The sequence below is a fragment of the Haematobia irritans genome, chromosome 3 (genome assembly GCF_050003625.1).
Source record: "Haematobia irritans isolate KBUSLIRL chromosome 3, ASM5000362v1, whole genome shotgun sequence".
NCBI lineage: Eukaryota > Metazoa > Arthropoda > Insecta > Diptera > Muscidae > Haematobia > Haematobia irritans.
Genome location: NC_134399.1, coordinates 67,757,295 through 67,775,207, shown reverse-complemented (window position 1 = coordinate 67,775,207; position 17,913 = coordinate 67,757,295). Strand labels below are relative to the sequence as shown.

General features: G+C 34.1%; 1 protein-coding gene across 1 annotated transcript in view; it reads left to right on the top strand.

Annotated features, from left to right (window-relative positions):
• The window catches only part of Hers (Histone gene-specific Epigenetic Repressor in late S phase), a 269,265-nt gene extending 251,643 nt beyond the window's left edge, over nucleotides 1–17,622 (top strand). Inside the window, exons 4-8 of the mRNA XM_075301194.1 lie at nucleotides 4,680–5,579; nucleotides 6,653–10,137; nucleotides 10,206–10,365; nucleotides 10,494–10,662; nucleotides 15,295–17,622. Coding sequence (XP_075157309.1) covers nucleotides 4,680–5,579; nucleotides 6,653–10,137; nucleotides 10,206–10,365; nucleotides 10,494–10,662; nucleotides 15,295–15,499 — 4,919 coding nt within the window. The 3' untranslated portion in view covers nucleotides 15,500–17,622. The remainder of the gene's footprint in view (nucleotides 1–4,679; nucleotides 5,580–6,652; nucleotides 10,138–10,205; nucleotides 10,366–10,493; nucleotides 10,663–15,294) is intronic.
• The last annotated feature ends 291 nt before the right edge of the window (nucleotides 17,623–17,913 follow it).

Genomic DNA, 17,913 nt, shown 5'->3' with positions numbered 1-17,913 from the left:
ACGGTAACGCTGATTAAAAGTCAATTTTCAAAAATAGAACCAAAGCAAAATTTTATTTTTGGACGGTGGTTTCAACGACCATTTTATGCTTGGCGAGAAAACAACAGTTTTGCAGGCAAAATGTTCCATGTTCCCCATTCATAAATAAAATATTGCTGTAGAAGGTGATGATATTTCTTCTCTGGGTCTCTATATACTGTGGATTAGGGATTGTAATGAGAATCGAAAAATCGACTATTTGATTTTTCTACATTTTTATAAAAATTTCGGAATAGTTGAAATTTCGAGTTTAAAATGTGGATGGGAGCTATATGTAAAATCTAAAGCGATTTAGTCCCAATTTGGCACACGTAGCTAGAATTTCTTGGGGCTATAGCTAAACCGTCACCAATCGATTCAGGCCCTGTCCTGAGCATTATTACCAAAGACACTATGTATCTATCTCGTTTTCTTTTGGATATTACAAAGACATTCACTAACTTATAACACCCTGACCCACTACCTTTTTGCTAACGAACATTGTCGCATTTTCAAGCCCACTATGCAAAGTGGGATAAAAATACAAAAACAAAAACGTTGCCAGATTGCAGAGCAACAACAACAGACTCCTTGCTGGGGGCCTTAACAATCAACATTTTGGAGTTAAGCATTGCCCCCTACCTGTGATGGTGGGTATTTTGCTTGTAAACCAGATGACAGAGATTACAGCTTAACGCTGCAGGGAAAACTTTCAGCTAAAGATAATCTTGGCCATTTGATCGCTTAAAGCTGCTTTATAAGCGCATTGTATTCGTTCATTGTAATCATCGCCGTTGTTGACTGGCTTAATGTATTGTAATTGCACAATGACTTTAAGACCTTTTTATTGTTGGAAAGGACCGACGGACTGAGAATCACTGGGTCGAACAACCAAATGAAATTACTTGCATTTTTTCCTCATGCTTAACATCATTTTTGGTGTATTGTGCGATATTTGTGTTTTGTTTTTTTTTTCAGTAAAACTTCCCGATTTTTATTGATTGCAACAAGAAAAAGCTTTCACTTTATTGTAGCGAAGCCATTAAGATATGCCATAAATCAGATTTGTTTTTTGTGTAATAATAAAATAAATTATATCGCTAACTTTCACTGTAATTGAAAAATTACTATGATTAGCTGCAACTAGGAAGTTGAAGAGCTCAAAGTAGAATGTCCTGCATTATGTGCTTTACAGACTATCAGTTATTCCGGACGGAATGTCAGTGTTTGTAAAGAATCGTACAGTGTGTCGCGGATCGATACGACTTGTCGGCGAGGACTAAATAATCGGTAAATGTGTTATCGATCCCATAAACATGCAGCAGTATCGATTATGCCTTCGGACTTAATTTATAATGTGCACAATATATGGGATATGTTCGACACGAGCACTGTCGTCCGGAATAACTGATAGTCTGTAAAGCGCATTAAAGATCAGAATATATTTCAATGTGTTTCTAACAAAATCCTATCTTTAAGCTGTAATTTAAGTTACGCTTAACTTAATTTTGTTAAATAAAATTAAAAGAAATCAAAGATTAAATTAAAATATATTATGGCATATTAAGGAACATATTAAACTCAGAACTCGATAGATTCATTACTTGATTAATGAAAATTTGGAATTTTATTGATCCCAACGAATCAATTTCACAAGGAATAATTGATGATGGATCCCATGAGACCTCAGTTAAAAAATTTTTGCAATCACTCATTGAGCTTGATTGTTCCAGTTTGGCAGACTATAATACGGAAAGCTGGACAGTATTGAAGCATTACTTTATTATAGAAATGTTGGAAGAAACATGTCCCACGAAATAAAAAACAAGTATATACGGCCGTAAGTTCGGCAGGGCCGAATCTTAAATACCCACCACCATGAATAAAATATAATAGTTTCCTTTGAAAATTCTTCGTCGTAGCGGGTTACTTGATAATATATAGAATTTCAGGGGGTTTTATGACAAATATTCTCCCAGGCAGATCAGTTCAACCAGTACGCTTCCCAAAGATACATTTAAAAATTTTACCTATGAAGACTAGATTAGATTCTGGATTTATAAGATATAGAAGAAATCATTATCATCTCGTGTAAGTGTGCAAGCAAATGATTAAATAACGCCTTGATCTAAAATCTGTAGATTTTTACCTCCCATTATTTAAATGATTACGAGAAGTAAAATGTGGAAAATTTACACTCAGTTTCAAACAATTTCCATAATCAGTGCGCCTTCTATATCGGTCTATATGGCGGTTCTAGAATCTAAACCCCAAATCGGAGTGCCGATTTTTAAGTGGGCTATATCAAAACCTGTACCGATACACAATATATTCAGCGCACCTATTTACAGATTTTCAACTTCAGCCAAATTGGATAAAAACTACGGTTTCTAGAAGCCCAAGAAGTAAAATCGGGAGATCGGTGTATAAGAGGGCTATATCAAAACATGGTCTGATACTCACCATTTTTAGAAAACCTATTTATGATCCTAAAATACCTCTAGATTTTTAAGTTCAGGCAAATTGGATAAAAACTACAGTTCCTAGAAGCCCAAGAAGGAAAATCGGGAGATCGATCTATATGGGGGCTATACCAAACCATGGGCCGATAATTATCATTTTCTGCATACCTCTTTATGGTCTAAAATACCTCTAGACTTCCAATTTCAGGCAAATTGGATAAAAACTACGGATTCTAGAAGCCCAAGAAGTAAAATCGGTAGATCGATCTATATGGGGGCTATACCAAAACATGGACCGATAATCACAATTTTCGGCACACCTCTTTATGGCTCTAAAATACCTCTAGATTTCCAATTTCAGGCAAATTGGATAAAAACTACGGTTCCTAGAAGACCAAGAAGTAAAATCCGGAGATCGGTCTATATGGGGGCCATATCAAAACATGGACCGATACACGCCATTTTCGGCAGACGTATTTGTGGTCCTTAAATACCCCTAGATTTCCAGTTTCAGGCACATTTGATAAAAACTTCGATTTTTAGAAGCCCAAGAAGTAAAATCGGGAGATCGGTCTATATGGCAGCTATATGAAAACATTGACCGATTCTCACCATTTTCGGCACATGGCCCCAAAATACTTGTAATATCAAATTAGAGGAAAATTGGATAAAAACTACGGTTCCTATAAGCCCGGTTTATATGGGGACTATATCAAAACCTGGACTGATATAGCCCATCTTCGAACTTGATCTGCCTGTAGACAAAAGACAAGTTTGTGCAAAATGTCAGCACGATAGCTTCATTATTGAAGACTGTAGCGTGATTACAACAGACAGCCAGACAGACAGACAGACGAACATGGTTATTTCGTTTTAGAATTTATCCCTGATCAAGAATATATATACTTTATATAGTCGGAAATCGATATTTCGAGGTGTTACAAACGGAATGACAAACTTATTATAAAAAGTAGAAAGAATCCAAAATGCACTGTCAAATATCAACGAGATTTATCTTAAAATTTTAGTTGATATTCTCAAAAGCACGAATACTTTTAACAAAACATTCCAAAGCGAATCTTCCCAAATTGTTTATTTAATATATTTAACAAAAAATTTTCTGTTCAAATATACATACATTTAAGAAAGAGTTATATTGCTATTGATGATTTAGAAGATATCGACTATAAATTTCTTTGAATATTAAAGAATTTACGAAAATATACATAGGCCACGATACCAAATCATTTCAGAAAACATCCCCGAAACGGATGTTATCACACTCAATACCAATATTATAAAATTTTGCCCTAAAATTGACATAAATGATAAAGACATAAATAATAAAAGATTCTTAGATCCGCATTACATAAAAATCAATGATGATATAAATTATTTTGAAATCGTAAATAAACTTAAAAATTAAAAGACCGATGACCTTATAAACACTTAAAAAATCATTTAAAAGAGCATTTGTTTTCCAGTTTGTATGAATTGGCAAAATATATTTTAACTTTACCTCATAGCAGTATTTATTTTTAAAGTTTTTTGTATAAGTTAATAAACAGAATTTGCCACTTTTTAAAAATATACGAAATATTTCAAACTTTTAACAAAATTGATACAAAGAACGACTATCACCAAAATATTACCAATTAAAAAGTTGATTAAAGTTGGAAATGCAATCAATTAAAGAATTAACTGATGCAATTAACCAAATAAAAAATAAAATCAGCTAAAAAATTATTGTAATTTTTACTCTTATATAATATTTATTTAATATTCATTACAATTACAAATTTAGTTATAATTATAATCGAAAAATGCATAAGAAAATGCCACGTCATACAATGAAATAATTATATATAAATAAAAAATTTGATTGCCTTAATTTAAAAATTAATTGAAAGTGTTGAAGAAAGGGATTATATATAATTAATTGATTATATATAATTAATTACTGTTACTTTCGTGACTGAAAACATTTCATTTAAAAAATTAATTGGATCAATTAATCTCTCTATTGATTTAGAAAAAAATCATTTCTCTGCATTAGAAACACAGTAAATCTTTATTACAAATACTTTGTAGCCAATGATTTACAGATATATGATTTTTAGCTATATATCCCTTTTTTATATATCGTATTTCAAACAATTCAAATTCACTCACTATATCTTCTATTTCTTTCATTCACAGGTTATTATCAACCAGCGGGTCCATTGATCTCACCGCATGTTATACAGCCAGTTACAGCTGGACCGCCACCAATACCACCAAATGTGCCATTGTTACCAGCCACCAATACAAAACTTAAAGCACAATCAACAAGCGGCGATGGTGAGCACATACCCCCAACGGGACAGTCAAATCCTGCGACTGCGGATGGTCCTGATTCGGAACTTCTGCTGACAGGTGGCGATTTGGCACCATATCGTTATCCTCCACAAGGGGGTAATGGAGGCAGCGCAGCAGCAGCTGCTGCTGCAGCGGCAGCCGCTCATCACAGTCAACATCAGCAGCAACATCAACATCAGCAACAACATCAATTGCATCAGCAGGCTGCGGCACATGCTGCTGCAGCTGCGGCCGCAGCAGCGGCAGCAGCCCATCAAGGCTCACCGTATCCCCGATCTATGCATGCTCCTATTCACTACTCAACACCATATCCTTCTAATTACTACTCACCATATCCTGGTGAGCCAATGTGTTATTCACCACCTGCCTATCAGCCATATTTCCCAGCTAAAGTATATCAAAGTGCCCCGCCACCACCACATCACTCGGCATATAGGCGTTATCCCTATTACCAGCCTGGTCATCCGCCGCCGCCAACCGATTTGTATGAACAATCACCGCCTCCACCACAAACAGCAAGTGCAGCGGGACCACCACCAGTTACTGGTCCACAGCCTCCGACACAAAGTGGGCAACCACCACCAGCCCCGGCTGGAACACAATTGGTGCCATCTGGTCCCTCTGGCCACGGTCAACATTTGGAACATTATCCAGGACCACCGGGTTACTATCCGGGCTATGGTACGGGAGGTGGTGCAGCAGGACAATGCTACACACGCAGTATTCAGGCACCGTATATGGGTAAGGAAAAGTATGGTTCTTACTTTAAGTTTAAGAAGGCTTACACAAGGGACTTCATCGAAAGAGGTTTAGGTATAGGTTTAGAATCCCCAGAAAAATTAAACTTTAGAAGCTGTACTTCACATTAGCCTGTCGTATGCGAGTGTGAGTTTATCTTAGCATAGAGGCACATTTCTGTGATATAAAATTTGTTTTCTTGTCCAAAACTCAATAAACTTATCAATGAAATCGTTAGCCTGTTTTCTTTTAGTACTCTATGGATCATTTGTATGAACTACCCAGAACATCGTTGCACTGGTGTTCTATCCAGAACATCTCATCAGTTCAAATCGCGTCGGTGTTGCCACATTGCATTTTGATAAAGTGACTTTACCTCGATTCACAATAGAAATTTATTGTGATTGATTTGTCGATTAACATTAAATCAAAAGTGGTCAAGTTTCATAAAAAATCACAGCAAATATTTATTAAAATTGGAGCTCTTCATACATTAAAAATGTAGTTTTAGTGTGTTTGATTGTTTATTGTGATTGATTTTAAACAGCTGGTGCCAGTGTTGCACAGATGTCCTGGATAAGCGAGTACTCCGTTTTCTTTCAGACCGTCACAGCTTAGGTATCTAGAACTAGAAGCCTGTTCTTGTATTCGTCCATAAACTTAATTTTTGTATAAAGCTAAACAGTATTCAAAAATAGTAGATGTCATTCAAAACTTTGACCGAAATTTTTAAATTTAGGTTGTGGTTAGCACTTCTTTAAAGAGGCACATATTAAGAAAAATCCATAAAAGGTGAATAAATTCAAATATGTCTCTTAGTATCAAGTACGCAAAATTCAAATTTAGTATAAATCTCGGCTTCTTTGGCATCAATGCCACAATCGTTAGTCATTAGAAAGACAAAATCTTTGAAAGCCGGCAAGCTTGTTTTCGGAGCAATGCATTCGCCGCTACCGATCAATGAATCATGTGCCGTGGAAATTTATAACCATACACGTTTGACGTGTAGAACTTTAATTCAAATTGTTTTTATTTAAAATTTTGTACTCACCAAAATCTATTTTTCTACCTTTTAGAATATCCACCTCAATGCCCATGTCCAATGCAACAGTCGTGTCCAAAAAACGTCCATACTGGGCCTCATATTGGTAGCAACAGCAGCAACAACGTCAATCACACACACAACGGCAGCAACAGCAGCAGCAACAACAGTACTTCAATCAATCTCAGCGGCAGCAATATCACCACAATCACCAACAACTCATCACCAGCGACAGCAGTCAATCATTGCAACAACAACAACAAGACCAACAATATGAATGTCTCGACTTTACAGCACAACAGCAAGATGACAATAGCGACGATGAGCAACGATACGACTACGGTGAACAGCAACAACCGCAATAACAGCAGCAGCAGCAACAGTACAACAGCGACGATGATAGTGAATGCCAACAACAATTTAGTGAATTCCAATAGAGGCCCAGTTAAAAATGTAACCGAAATACGAAGCGATACAAATCAGCCGAGCAACGACAACAACAACATACCCTTATTGTCGATAGCGGTAAAAACCGAACTGTCCACAGATGATACAGACAACAAGAGTCAATATGAGGAGAATGTAATGACACCGCTAACGCCTCCCGAGGCCTATAGCACAAATGAAGATAAACTTAAAGACGGTGAGGAGAAGGATAATGCCATAGAGGATATGGAAGAGGCCATAGATAAGTTACAAGCAACAAAAGCGGTGATTGTAACAACTCCCACACCTCCACATTTATTGGCAGTGACAACGCCAATAGAAGCTTATGATTTGACCACTACCACTCCTCCATTGGGTGCAAATGTGGGTAATGCATCGTCGGCGATACCTACGACACAAACGACTCAGCAGACTACCACAGTGGGTCGAAGGGCACGCATCGGCAAATCAATGGCCAGGAATATGGTATATGCTGGTGCTGCAACCCAACCTAATCCAAATCCCACAAATTTGTCAAACCCCGCTATGCCAATCCAGCCATGTTTGCCCATGCGAACCGGTTCACAGCCATCATCACCTTTGCATAGTACAACCTCTGTAAGTGGCCCGATGATAGCTGTAAGCCCAAAGAGACCTATTGCAACCCTTGCAACATCAGTAACATCATCACCTGAGCATATTGCCAACAACATTCTGACCAAAACTCCCGCTCCAGCAACATTTTATGTCAATAATGTGGTAACCAAACAGGAGATCGAAGATCTGCAAGTACCACCACTGCTACTCAAGGCCGAAATCAAGTCAGAGAAGATAAAACTCGAGGATGATATTCTCGATACAATGTTGCTGCAACATAGCAATGTTTCGCAACAGCAACAAGGTACGCAACAATCTTCCCAAAAACATATCATACCAGAGAAAAATGAGCTTAAAATCATAAAAGCTGAGCCTATTACACTCAGCGAAATACTACACGAAAGCAAAGTGAAAATTGAGCAAGACTGTGAAATTCTTACGCCTTCCATATCCAAAGAAAGAAGAGATGAAGAACCCAAGCAAGAGAATAGACCAGAGCTGGAGTTATCTCGAAAGTCACAAGGACGTATGCGTTTACTGCCCTCATGGCAACAACCGATCCATGCCACACCCTCTCCCTTGCCGGCAGTTAATTGTGATATTGATCTCTCGAATGTATCGGATGATGAAGTCCTCGATTTGTGCCACAGTCCCGTCACAGGATGCTCCACAGCCACCACAGCAGCAGCTCAGCTCAACTCAGGGAAACGTATTAAGATTTTGGAGTTCAATAAAAGTCAATGTAAAAAATCACCTCCCAATAGCTATAAAAGTCTAATCAAACAGGCCGAGCCCAAAATGTATCTCTGCCTTAGTCGTAAATTTGAAAAGAAATCACGTTTTGGTCGCTTGAATTCCTCCAAATCCTCCAAGGGTAGTGGTATGAATAATGGCATCAGACGTAGGGAACTGCTCCTAACAGATCAACAAAAGGAAAGTTTACGTATTCGAAAGAAGAATTTGGTAGCTATGGAAAAACGTCGTAGAGAGACTAAAGAACAAAAGCGAGCCGAAATGAAACTAAAGAGGAAGAATAAGGAATCGAATGCCTTAAGGAATACCACGAATAGGAATATTAAGGGAGAAATGGTCGAGCAGGAAGATATCAAAGATAAATGTGCAAAACTAAAGGAGGAAGAACAGGATGTTATAGTGAACTTGATAGAGGATGACGGTCCACAGGCTATTAACAATAACTTGGTGCTGACAACGACGAAAACTGAAGATGTCGTTAGTAGTAAAGTCCCCATATCTTCTCCCATGGCAACACCAAAACCCTCACCTAAACGTGGCAAACCACCAAAGAAGCTAGCCATACCTCTTCATTTAATTGAAACCATCGATGCTGTGGCTAGAGGTTATTTCTCCGAACCGGAATGCCGCTCAATATGCTCGCCCAGTCCTATGGATTTGCACAATATCTCTGCCACTACGGAGACAAAAGACTCCCGAAAACCTTTGGCACTTAAAACTCAAAAGAAAACCAAATCCACTTCGGAGAAAAGATCAAAATCTGAAACTAAAAAACCCCTCAAGGGACAAGATATCCTAACATGTGATCCTCTAAAACGAGAACCCATAACTCGACCAGTTTTAGATGCAGCTCAATCATTAACTACCTCAAAGTCAATGGAAAAGCTCGCCGCTACACCATCGTTAGATAATAGCAAATCTTTAGACCTCGACACAGCCTATGCTTCCATTGAGACTAAAGCAACAGCAATCAAACAGAAGTCGAATGCAAAAGAACCCAAACAGAAGAAACAAAAGAAGGTGACACCGCACAAGAAATGTAGCAAAAAATCAAAAATCGATTGGGACCAAACGGCAGCTGCCAGCAATGGTGCTTCAATAACATCCCTTGCTATGACCCGAGGCTCTAGTCCATCAAACGAAGATCCAATAACAAGCATAGATTTGGAAACAAATAACAATGAGTATCATGTGGAAAAACCAAAAGAAGCTGTTACTCCCATGGAAGTAAATGATAGCACGGTCGAAGAAATATCGAACACGATTGGAGAACTCTCAACAACACTGGCTGGAACAGTGGAACCTAACACGGTCACAACAAATGCTCAAGGTATACCATCGTCATCCCCATCATCATCAACCACATCATCGCCGTGCTTATTAGAGGCTCTTGCTTCTGGCTCAGTAGCCACCAAAACGCAAGTTGCATCAGCATCACCAAAGCCATTACAATCAAAACATTCCAATGGAACTGCAACCACAACCAATAATACAACAACGGCACCGGTATTTCTACCTCCAATGCCTCGAGTGGTCTGTCACTCACACCATCAACATGGGGTCAAACGTAATCGTTCACGTTCCAAATTTGGCAGTCGTAAGCGACAAAAATTGAAACATTCCACTGTGTCATTTGAACTGGATGAAACACTGCCGCCGGCCCCTCGTATGGATGTTGTGCCAAAATGGAATAACGGTTGGACATGGGAGGGTGAACAATTCCAGGGAGCTGTGTTCTTAAATGTAAGCCGCTATTTGAAGCTACTATTCTGAACAAAATGCCCTAAAAGTTTTCCTTTTTTACCCCACAGAGTGATGATCCTTTGGTTATACGAACATGTTATCCTGCAATGCGTCATTTGGAGGGTGATATCATCCGTACCCGCGATTGTGTCCTTCTCAAGGCTAATGATGATAATGAGTTGCCTTATGTGGCCAAGGTGGCCCATCTTTGGGAAAATCCTGAAGATGGTAAGTTTGGTGATGGCGAATGATTCACACACACACACAACTAACTCTTTTCGTTTTGTAGAAAAGAACATTGTTCTTTGAGTGTACATAGGTACGGTTCTAATAACAACTCTTTGTCTTTTTTTCAGGTGAAATGATGATGTCTCTCCTATGGTACTATCGTCCTGAGCACACAGATCAGGGTCGTCAATTATCTGATAGCCCCGATGAAGTTTACGCTTCACGCCATCGAGATCACAATTCAGTTGCCTGTATTGAAGATAAATGTTATGTCTTGACATTTAGTGAATATTGCAGGTATGTTTTGATGATGTTGACACTAACTTTCGTTTGAAAGAACAAAAAATAGAAACGTTAGGTATAAAGGCGCCCGGTTATGTTAAGCTCCCTTAGACAATTCCATTGTGATACTACAAGTGATGAATTTCTCTCTTATAAATTTGTGCTGCCCGATTCTATAGTTAGCTCATTGACCGAAAGGGGCCCTATAATGTTGTCAAATTAAAACAGTTAAACTGAAAAATGACATATCTTAAGTTAGCTTCCGGAGTTGCCGTGGTATAGTGGTTAGCATACCCATTGCATGCAAAAAGTGATGCGCAAAATGAAAATCGTGTGTACCTGCTTAATGTTTCTTTTTTTATAAAATTCTTTTCGCTGCAAAAAAGTTAAAAAATTAAGTGGTCACGAAAAAAATGTACATGGTGTTTATGGCCATGTAATGGTTCTAGACATGTCTATATCTAAACTACAAAAATACTTTTTCAAATTCTATCATTTAAATAATAGAGCATGTTTGTGGAATTTGAGAACCATTTAAATGCTTATTGCCAACATACATTTTGCTCTGCTCGAAAACCATTTTTACAAAGACAAAACACATGGTTTTTGCTGGGCAATTACATGCTCCAGATAAGCATTAAATGGATGCGGCAACCATGTCTGTGCGTGTAGGGCGACGCTAGATTATGAAATTGAGTGAAATTGAGCCCCCAAAAAATTTGACTGAAACATGAAAATCTGCCCAAACCAAAATTGGGGCTAATTTTCACTTTTAATTTAAACAACTGTTTGAAAATGAACACTAACTGATGCCAAATTAATTTCTCAAAATTTTATTTCTATAAAAAATTTTCTCAAAATTTTATTTCTATAGAAAATGTTGTCAAAATTTTATTTCTATAAAAATTTTGTCATAATTTTATTTCTATAGAAAATTTTGTCAAAATTTTATTTTGACAATTGTACGTCAGTATGTTGCTTTGACTTAGCCTTATTAAAATGAAAACCTATAAGTCAGTTTAACTTTGCGTTAGCCTACTTTGGATTCTGTCCATAGTAAAAAGTGCTATTTCTCTAGAAAATTTTCTCAACACAAAATTTGACTGAAACATGAAAATCTGGCCAAACCAAAAATGGGGCTAATTTTCACTTTTAATTTAAACAACTGTTTGAAAATGAACACTAACTGATGCAAAATTAAACATGTGTATGAGTCAGTACGATGTTGTACGTAGTATGTTGCTTTGACTTAGCCTTATTAAAATATAAGTCAGTTTAACTTTGCGTTAGCCCACTTTGGATTCTGTCCATAGTAAAAAGTGCTATTTCTCTACAAAATTTTCTCAAAATTTTATTTCTATAGAAAATTTTCTGCACATTTTATTTCCATAAAAAATTATCTAAATATTTTATTTCTATAAAAAATTTCTCAAGATTTTATTTCTATAGAAAATGTCGTCAAAATTTTATTTCTATAAAAATTTTGTCATAATTTTATTTCTATAGAAAATTTTGTCAAAATTTTATTTTGACAATTTTACGTCAGTATGTTGCTTTGACTTAGCCTTATTAAAATGAAAACCTATAAGTCAGTTTAACTTTGCGTTAGCCTACTTTGGATTCTGTCCATAGTAAAAAGTGCTATTTCTCTAGAAAATTTTCTCAACATTTTATTTCTATAGAAAATTTGCTCAAAATTTTATTTCTATAGAAAATTTTGTCAAAATTTCATTTCTATAAAAATTTTGTCATAATTTTATTTCTCTAGAAAATTTTCTCAAAATTTTATTTCTATAGGAAATTTTCTCAAAATTTTATTTTCATAGAAAATTTTCTCAAAATTTTATTTCTATAGAAAATTTTCTCAAAATTTTATTTCTATAGAAAATTTTGTCAAAATTTTCAAAAAAAATTTGATTTCAGCTTCAACCAATTATCAGAATAAATTCGGGTAATTCACTCAACCCAAACTGAACTACACTCGAACCTTCCGAATTACCCGAATTTATTCTGATAATTGGTTGATCGTTTTGCTGCAAGTAGAAAATGCTGATGAGAAATGTGGTAATTCCGAAACAGCTGTACATCCAACCATCTTGCAGTCTATAGGGCTTTGCTCAAATAAATTTGACAAGCATACTTTTCCTCTGTTGGTTAAGCTACACTTGTAGTTTTAAGCTGATAAAAAACAACAATAATGATTCAAGAGAAACCAATAATAACAAACAAAAAATTTTATTTCTATAAAAATTTTGTCATAATTTTATTTCCGTAGAAAATTTTCTCAAAATTTTATTTCTACACATGTGGTGTCAAACGGAGAACAGGCGGTGTCAATCTGACAACGATAAAATGACATCATGCGTTGTCGAAATAAAAACCAGCGTTCACGATCTGAAAACGTGGTGGTTACGAATTAATAAACAAAATTAAAAAAAGATATCCGCTACCGTGACTCGAACCTGTGTTTTCTGCACTGTACGCGTTAACAGTCGCCTTAGCACATTGCACCACCGAGGGAGTTGTCATAATAACGCCTAACGATTATTTTAAGAATTTTCATGGCCAAAGAAAAACGAATGCCGTTCATGAAATCGTGAACCCCCGTGGACGAAATTGTGAACATTCCGTTTTAATTTTTTGTGAATGTTTTCGTTTCATTTTGTCACCGTACGTTCACGACTATGGAACGTAATTTTTTCTATTAGTGTATAGGAAATTTTATCAAAATTTTATTTTCACACAAAAAAAAAATTTTCTGATTCAATTACCAAATTAATTGATCCAATTAATTTTTTAATTGAAATGTCTTCAATCACGAAAATGATAATATCAATCACAGTTTTAATTGGGCATAGAAAAAATTCTTGATTAAAAAATTAATTGATTTTTACAGCAAATTGCAATTAATTTTTTAATTGATTCAATTAAAAATTTAATTGATGTTGATTGCAAAACTCAATTAATTTATTAATTAAAAAGGTAACTATTTTTAATTACTTTCTGAATTGGCTTAGTGTTTTTATTTGGATTAACAAATGATTGTTTGAAATACATTTTTAATTAAAAATTTAAAAAAATCAGCACAACTGAATTAGTCTTCCGAATTTGATTAAAAAGTTAATTGTATCAATTAATTTTTTAATTAAAAATTTTCAATCATTGACTTAATTAACTTAATGTTTCTATCATGATTAAAAAGTTAATTGTATCAATTAATTTATTAATTGAAAAAATTTTCAACTTCAATTAACTTTTTAATTTTAAATATTTTGGTGATATTTTTTTCTGTGTTCATAGAAAATTTTCTAAAAATTTTATTTCTACAGAAAATTTTCTCAAAATTTTTTTTCCATTGAAAATTTTCTCAAAATTGTATTTCTATAAAAATTTTGTCACAATTTTATTTCTATAGAAAATTTTCTCACAATTTTATTTTCTATTTCCATTTTTCTCAAAATTCTATTTCTATAGAAAATTTTCTCCAATTCTTATTTCTGTTGAAAATTTCTATTAATTCATATACCTCATGTTTGGAGAGAAATATTTTTGCTAGTATTTGATAGTAATATTCACAACGTTTTTATATGGAGATTAAAGTTGAAAAAGTTCAGAAAATTTTTTCAAAATACTGAAATAGCATCACATCTAAAGTTCTAATTAAAATGATGACTTCCGCCCTATAACAAGCATGTAAAAATCATTGCTTCTGAGCCAATTTTGCACCACTTCCGGATCCAAAAGAACATTTTCATTGTTTTTTTTTGTTACTGGGCAGTGCTTTGTATACCATAACTTAAATTTCTTTTGTTAAAAAAAATCGATAACTCATTGGACTACAATTTTATTTTCCTATTATATACACTGAAAAAAATATTGTCGTGAGGTCAAAGCTTTCATGTCTTTAAACTACGAATGCAAATTTTGCTTAGCATAGAAGACGCATTTCTCTAATATAAAGTTTTTTTCCTTGTCCAAAAGTCGATAAACTTTTCAATGAAGTCATATTATCCTTATAATTAAGCGATTTCACTTAAAAATGGGTATCATAACATGAAAGAAAAAATGTTTGGCCTAAGGTCAACTTGACTTTAATAATTCAGAAAAATTCTTTAAATTTAGTGAAATTGTCTTTAAATTTGTTATCTTTTTGCATCTTGACTACAAAGAAAAAATTCGTTCAAATATAGGACATGTTTTTCAACACTTTATTTTAAAGAAGTTTTTTACTTGAAACATAGCATCATTTCTACTGGAAGTCGATTCTTAATTTGGAAAATAAAGTTGTCGTTAACTCGTTTTTAAAGGACTTTGATAGCATATGAAGGAAAAAAGCTGAAAAAGCGAAAAATTAAAATTTACTTCCTAGAATCAAGTACACAAAACCGAAATTTAAAAGAGAATTGTGTCCTAAAAGTATCCTTACTTGTATTCTCCGCTTCTTTGGCTCGGAATCAATACCAAATTTTTTAAAGTAAAGACAAAATCTTTGGAACCGGGCATTATTTTTTTTTTTTTTTCAGTGTATACACTAGCTTAGGGAAGTTAATAGATAAACCTGGTCATTTCTCACAGCTGTTAATATGAAGCGCAAGATTGAATACAAAAATATTAATAACATATTGCATTTCTTCTCGCCAATTACAGATATCGCCGAAGACTTCGAGCAGCTGAAGAGGATATCGAAGATGTTAATATTGTACCGAAACGACCAAATTACTACAGTATACGTATAGTGCCCGACAATACCAATCCAGAATTGGTTATGTTTTGTCGTCGAGCTTATGATTTTCGAAGCAGACGTCTACAAAAAATGCCAAACAAACAGGATTACTATGTAGTAAATTCATAAGGGCAGGACTTAAAACCTTATGGCTGTAAACACAAAAACAAATGAAACCAACAACCAATGGGAGAATATTACAAGATTGTTAATCAAATGGAAAATGGAATGGAAACTTAGACAAAAATAACAAAAAAAAACAACAACCTCAAACATTTATGGAATAAAATAAAAAAATAGCAAATAACATGAATTGTTAAGGCCTTTTAGGAAACAGTAAATCATTGTTAACGATATGACCATATTACAGACATATAACAATTTTTGTTTTTAATTTAATGAGAAAAAAAACAATTTATTTTTAAAATAGAATGCTTAAAAAAATTAGTACTTTTTTTTAGAAAAAAAGGATTTGGAAAAAAGCTTGAATTCTATTTATCATAATCCGAATAAAAATGGGGGATCTAATTGAATACACTTAGATATTATACATGATGAAAGAAGATTTTTTTCTGAGGAACGAAATTTATACAAACGAATTTTTCTTTTGACACACTAAACAATTTCTTTAAAAGCATCTAAAAAGATTATAGATAATCGTTATAACGCCTATCATAGATTAGGATTTATTTGCTTTTAAAGAAAATACTTTGACCAAAGGTAAATCTCGCTTGTCTGCAGTTTCGTTCCGGAGGAAAGTATTTTTTCTTTGAATGTAAATATGAAGAAACATGTCGCTGCAAACATACTTTACTTCAGAACAAAATTTCAGACAAATCAAATTTCTAAAATTCTAAAATATTTTCTTTGAGAGTAATAAAAATCGGAATTAATAACAAGTGATGCAACACTTTCTATTTTGAATATTTTTTATTTGTTTTTAAAGAATTTTTTAGTGTAAAAATAAAGTAGGGTTCCCTAAGAAAATTAAATTCTTCTTTTAGTGTGGATACCTTCAGATACACTGAAAGAAGAGTTTTCTTTTCCGATGAGCGAAATTTTAGACAAGCTTTCTTTTGTCACAAAGAAATTTTCTTTAAAAGCAAATAAAAAACTTAGAGACAATCGTTGAATCTCTTATTATAAATCCGCGCTTATTTGCTCTAAAATAAAATCCTGTGTAAGAAAGGAGAATTTCGTTTGTCTAAAATTTCGTTCCGGAGGAAAGTATTTTTTCTTTGGGTGTATATGCTTATGTTCACATACCCACTGTCAAGTTAATGTGAATCAATTCCATAGTCTTGGTGTTCCACTGCCAATATTCAACAGAATTTTCGTGAAATTAATTCACTAAAATGTCATCCAGAATAAAGATTGAGAGATCTGATGTGATATGATTACATATGAGTAGACCCTAAAAATAGTGAGATCTAATTACTGTAGAATTATATCTGGTCAAATACGCGCTTATTTGCTCTAAAAGAAAATCCTGTGTAAGAAAGGAGAATTTCGTTTGTCAAAAATTTCGTTCCGGAGGAAAGTATTTTTCTTTGGGTGTATATGCTTATGTTCGCATACCCACTGTCAAGATAATGTGAATCAATTCCACAGTCTTGTTGTTCCACTGTCAATATTCAACAGAATGTTCGTGAAATTAATTCACTAAAATGTCGTCCCGAATAAAGATTGAGAGATCTGATGTGATATGATTACATATGAGTAGACCCAAAAAATAGTGAGATCTAATTACAGTAGAATTATATCTGGTCAGATCTCAATGTTGACCTAGATCTAAAGTCTTAGATATGATTAAATCTATCCCAAAATACAGTGGGATCTGATATTAGATCTCGTCATGCATGGAATTATATATAAATATATCAAATTATCTCTAGCCGTATCTGAGTCTATCTGTTTAGATCTAAAGGTGCCAATTTTGAGATCTAATCATATCTAATAAGATCACTCAATTTTTACACGGGATGGTGAAAGTTGAATTATTTGAAATTTGAATAAAAGAATAATTTTGATTTCGATTCTGGTGTTGTTTTTTAGATTTATGCAACCCAGCTGATTACAGAAAAGCTTAAAGGAATATCGTGAAATTTAAAACGCCAAATTTTCGTGAATAGTGGAAATTGAATCGAAACATGCTTGACAGTAGAAAATCTTTCTTTATCTGGTGCTATATCTAATTGAGATCTGTAGTATTTTTGAGATCTTGTCCTAGACCTAAAAACAATATATAGAACTTTTTCAGATCTGATTAGATACAATCATATCCAAATAGATCCTCCATTTTTATTTTAACGGAAATTTATGATTTCTTTTTTTTTTTGGCAAATTTGAAAATTATGATCTTGAAAATAAAAATTATATTTAAATTGAATTATCAAACATAACATAACAAGATCAATAAGATATTCGACTTTAAACTAAAGGTCAAGAAATAAAAAATTAAATAAAAACAACTACTAAATTTAAAATACAAGGAACCTACATTTACAGACCAACAACAAATCAACCATATTGTCATACATCAA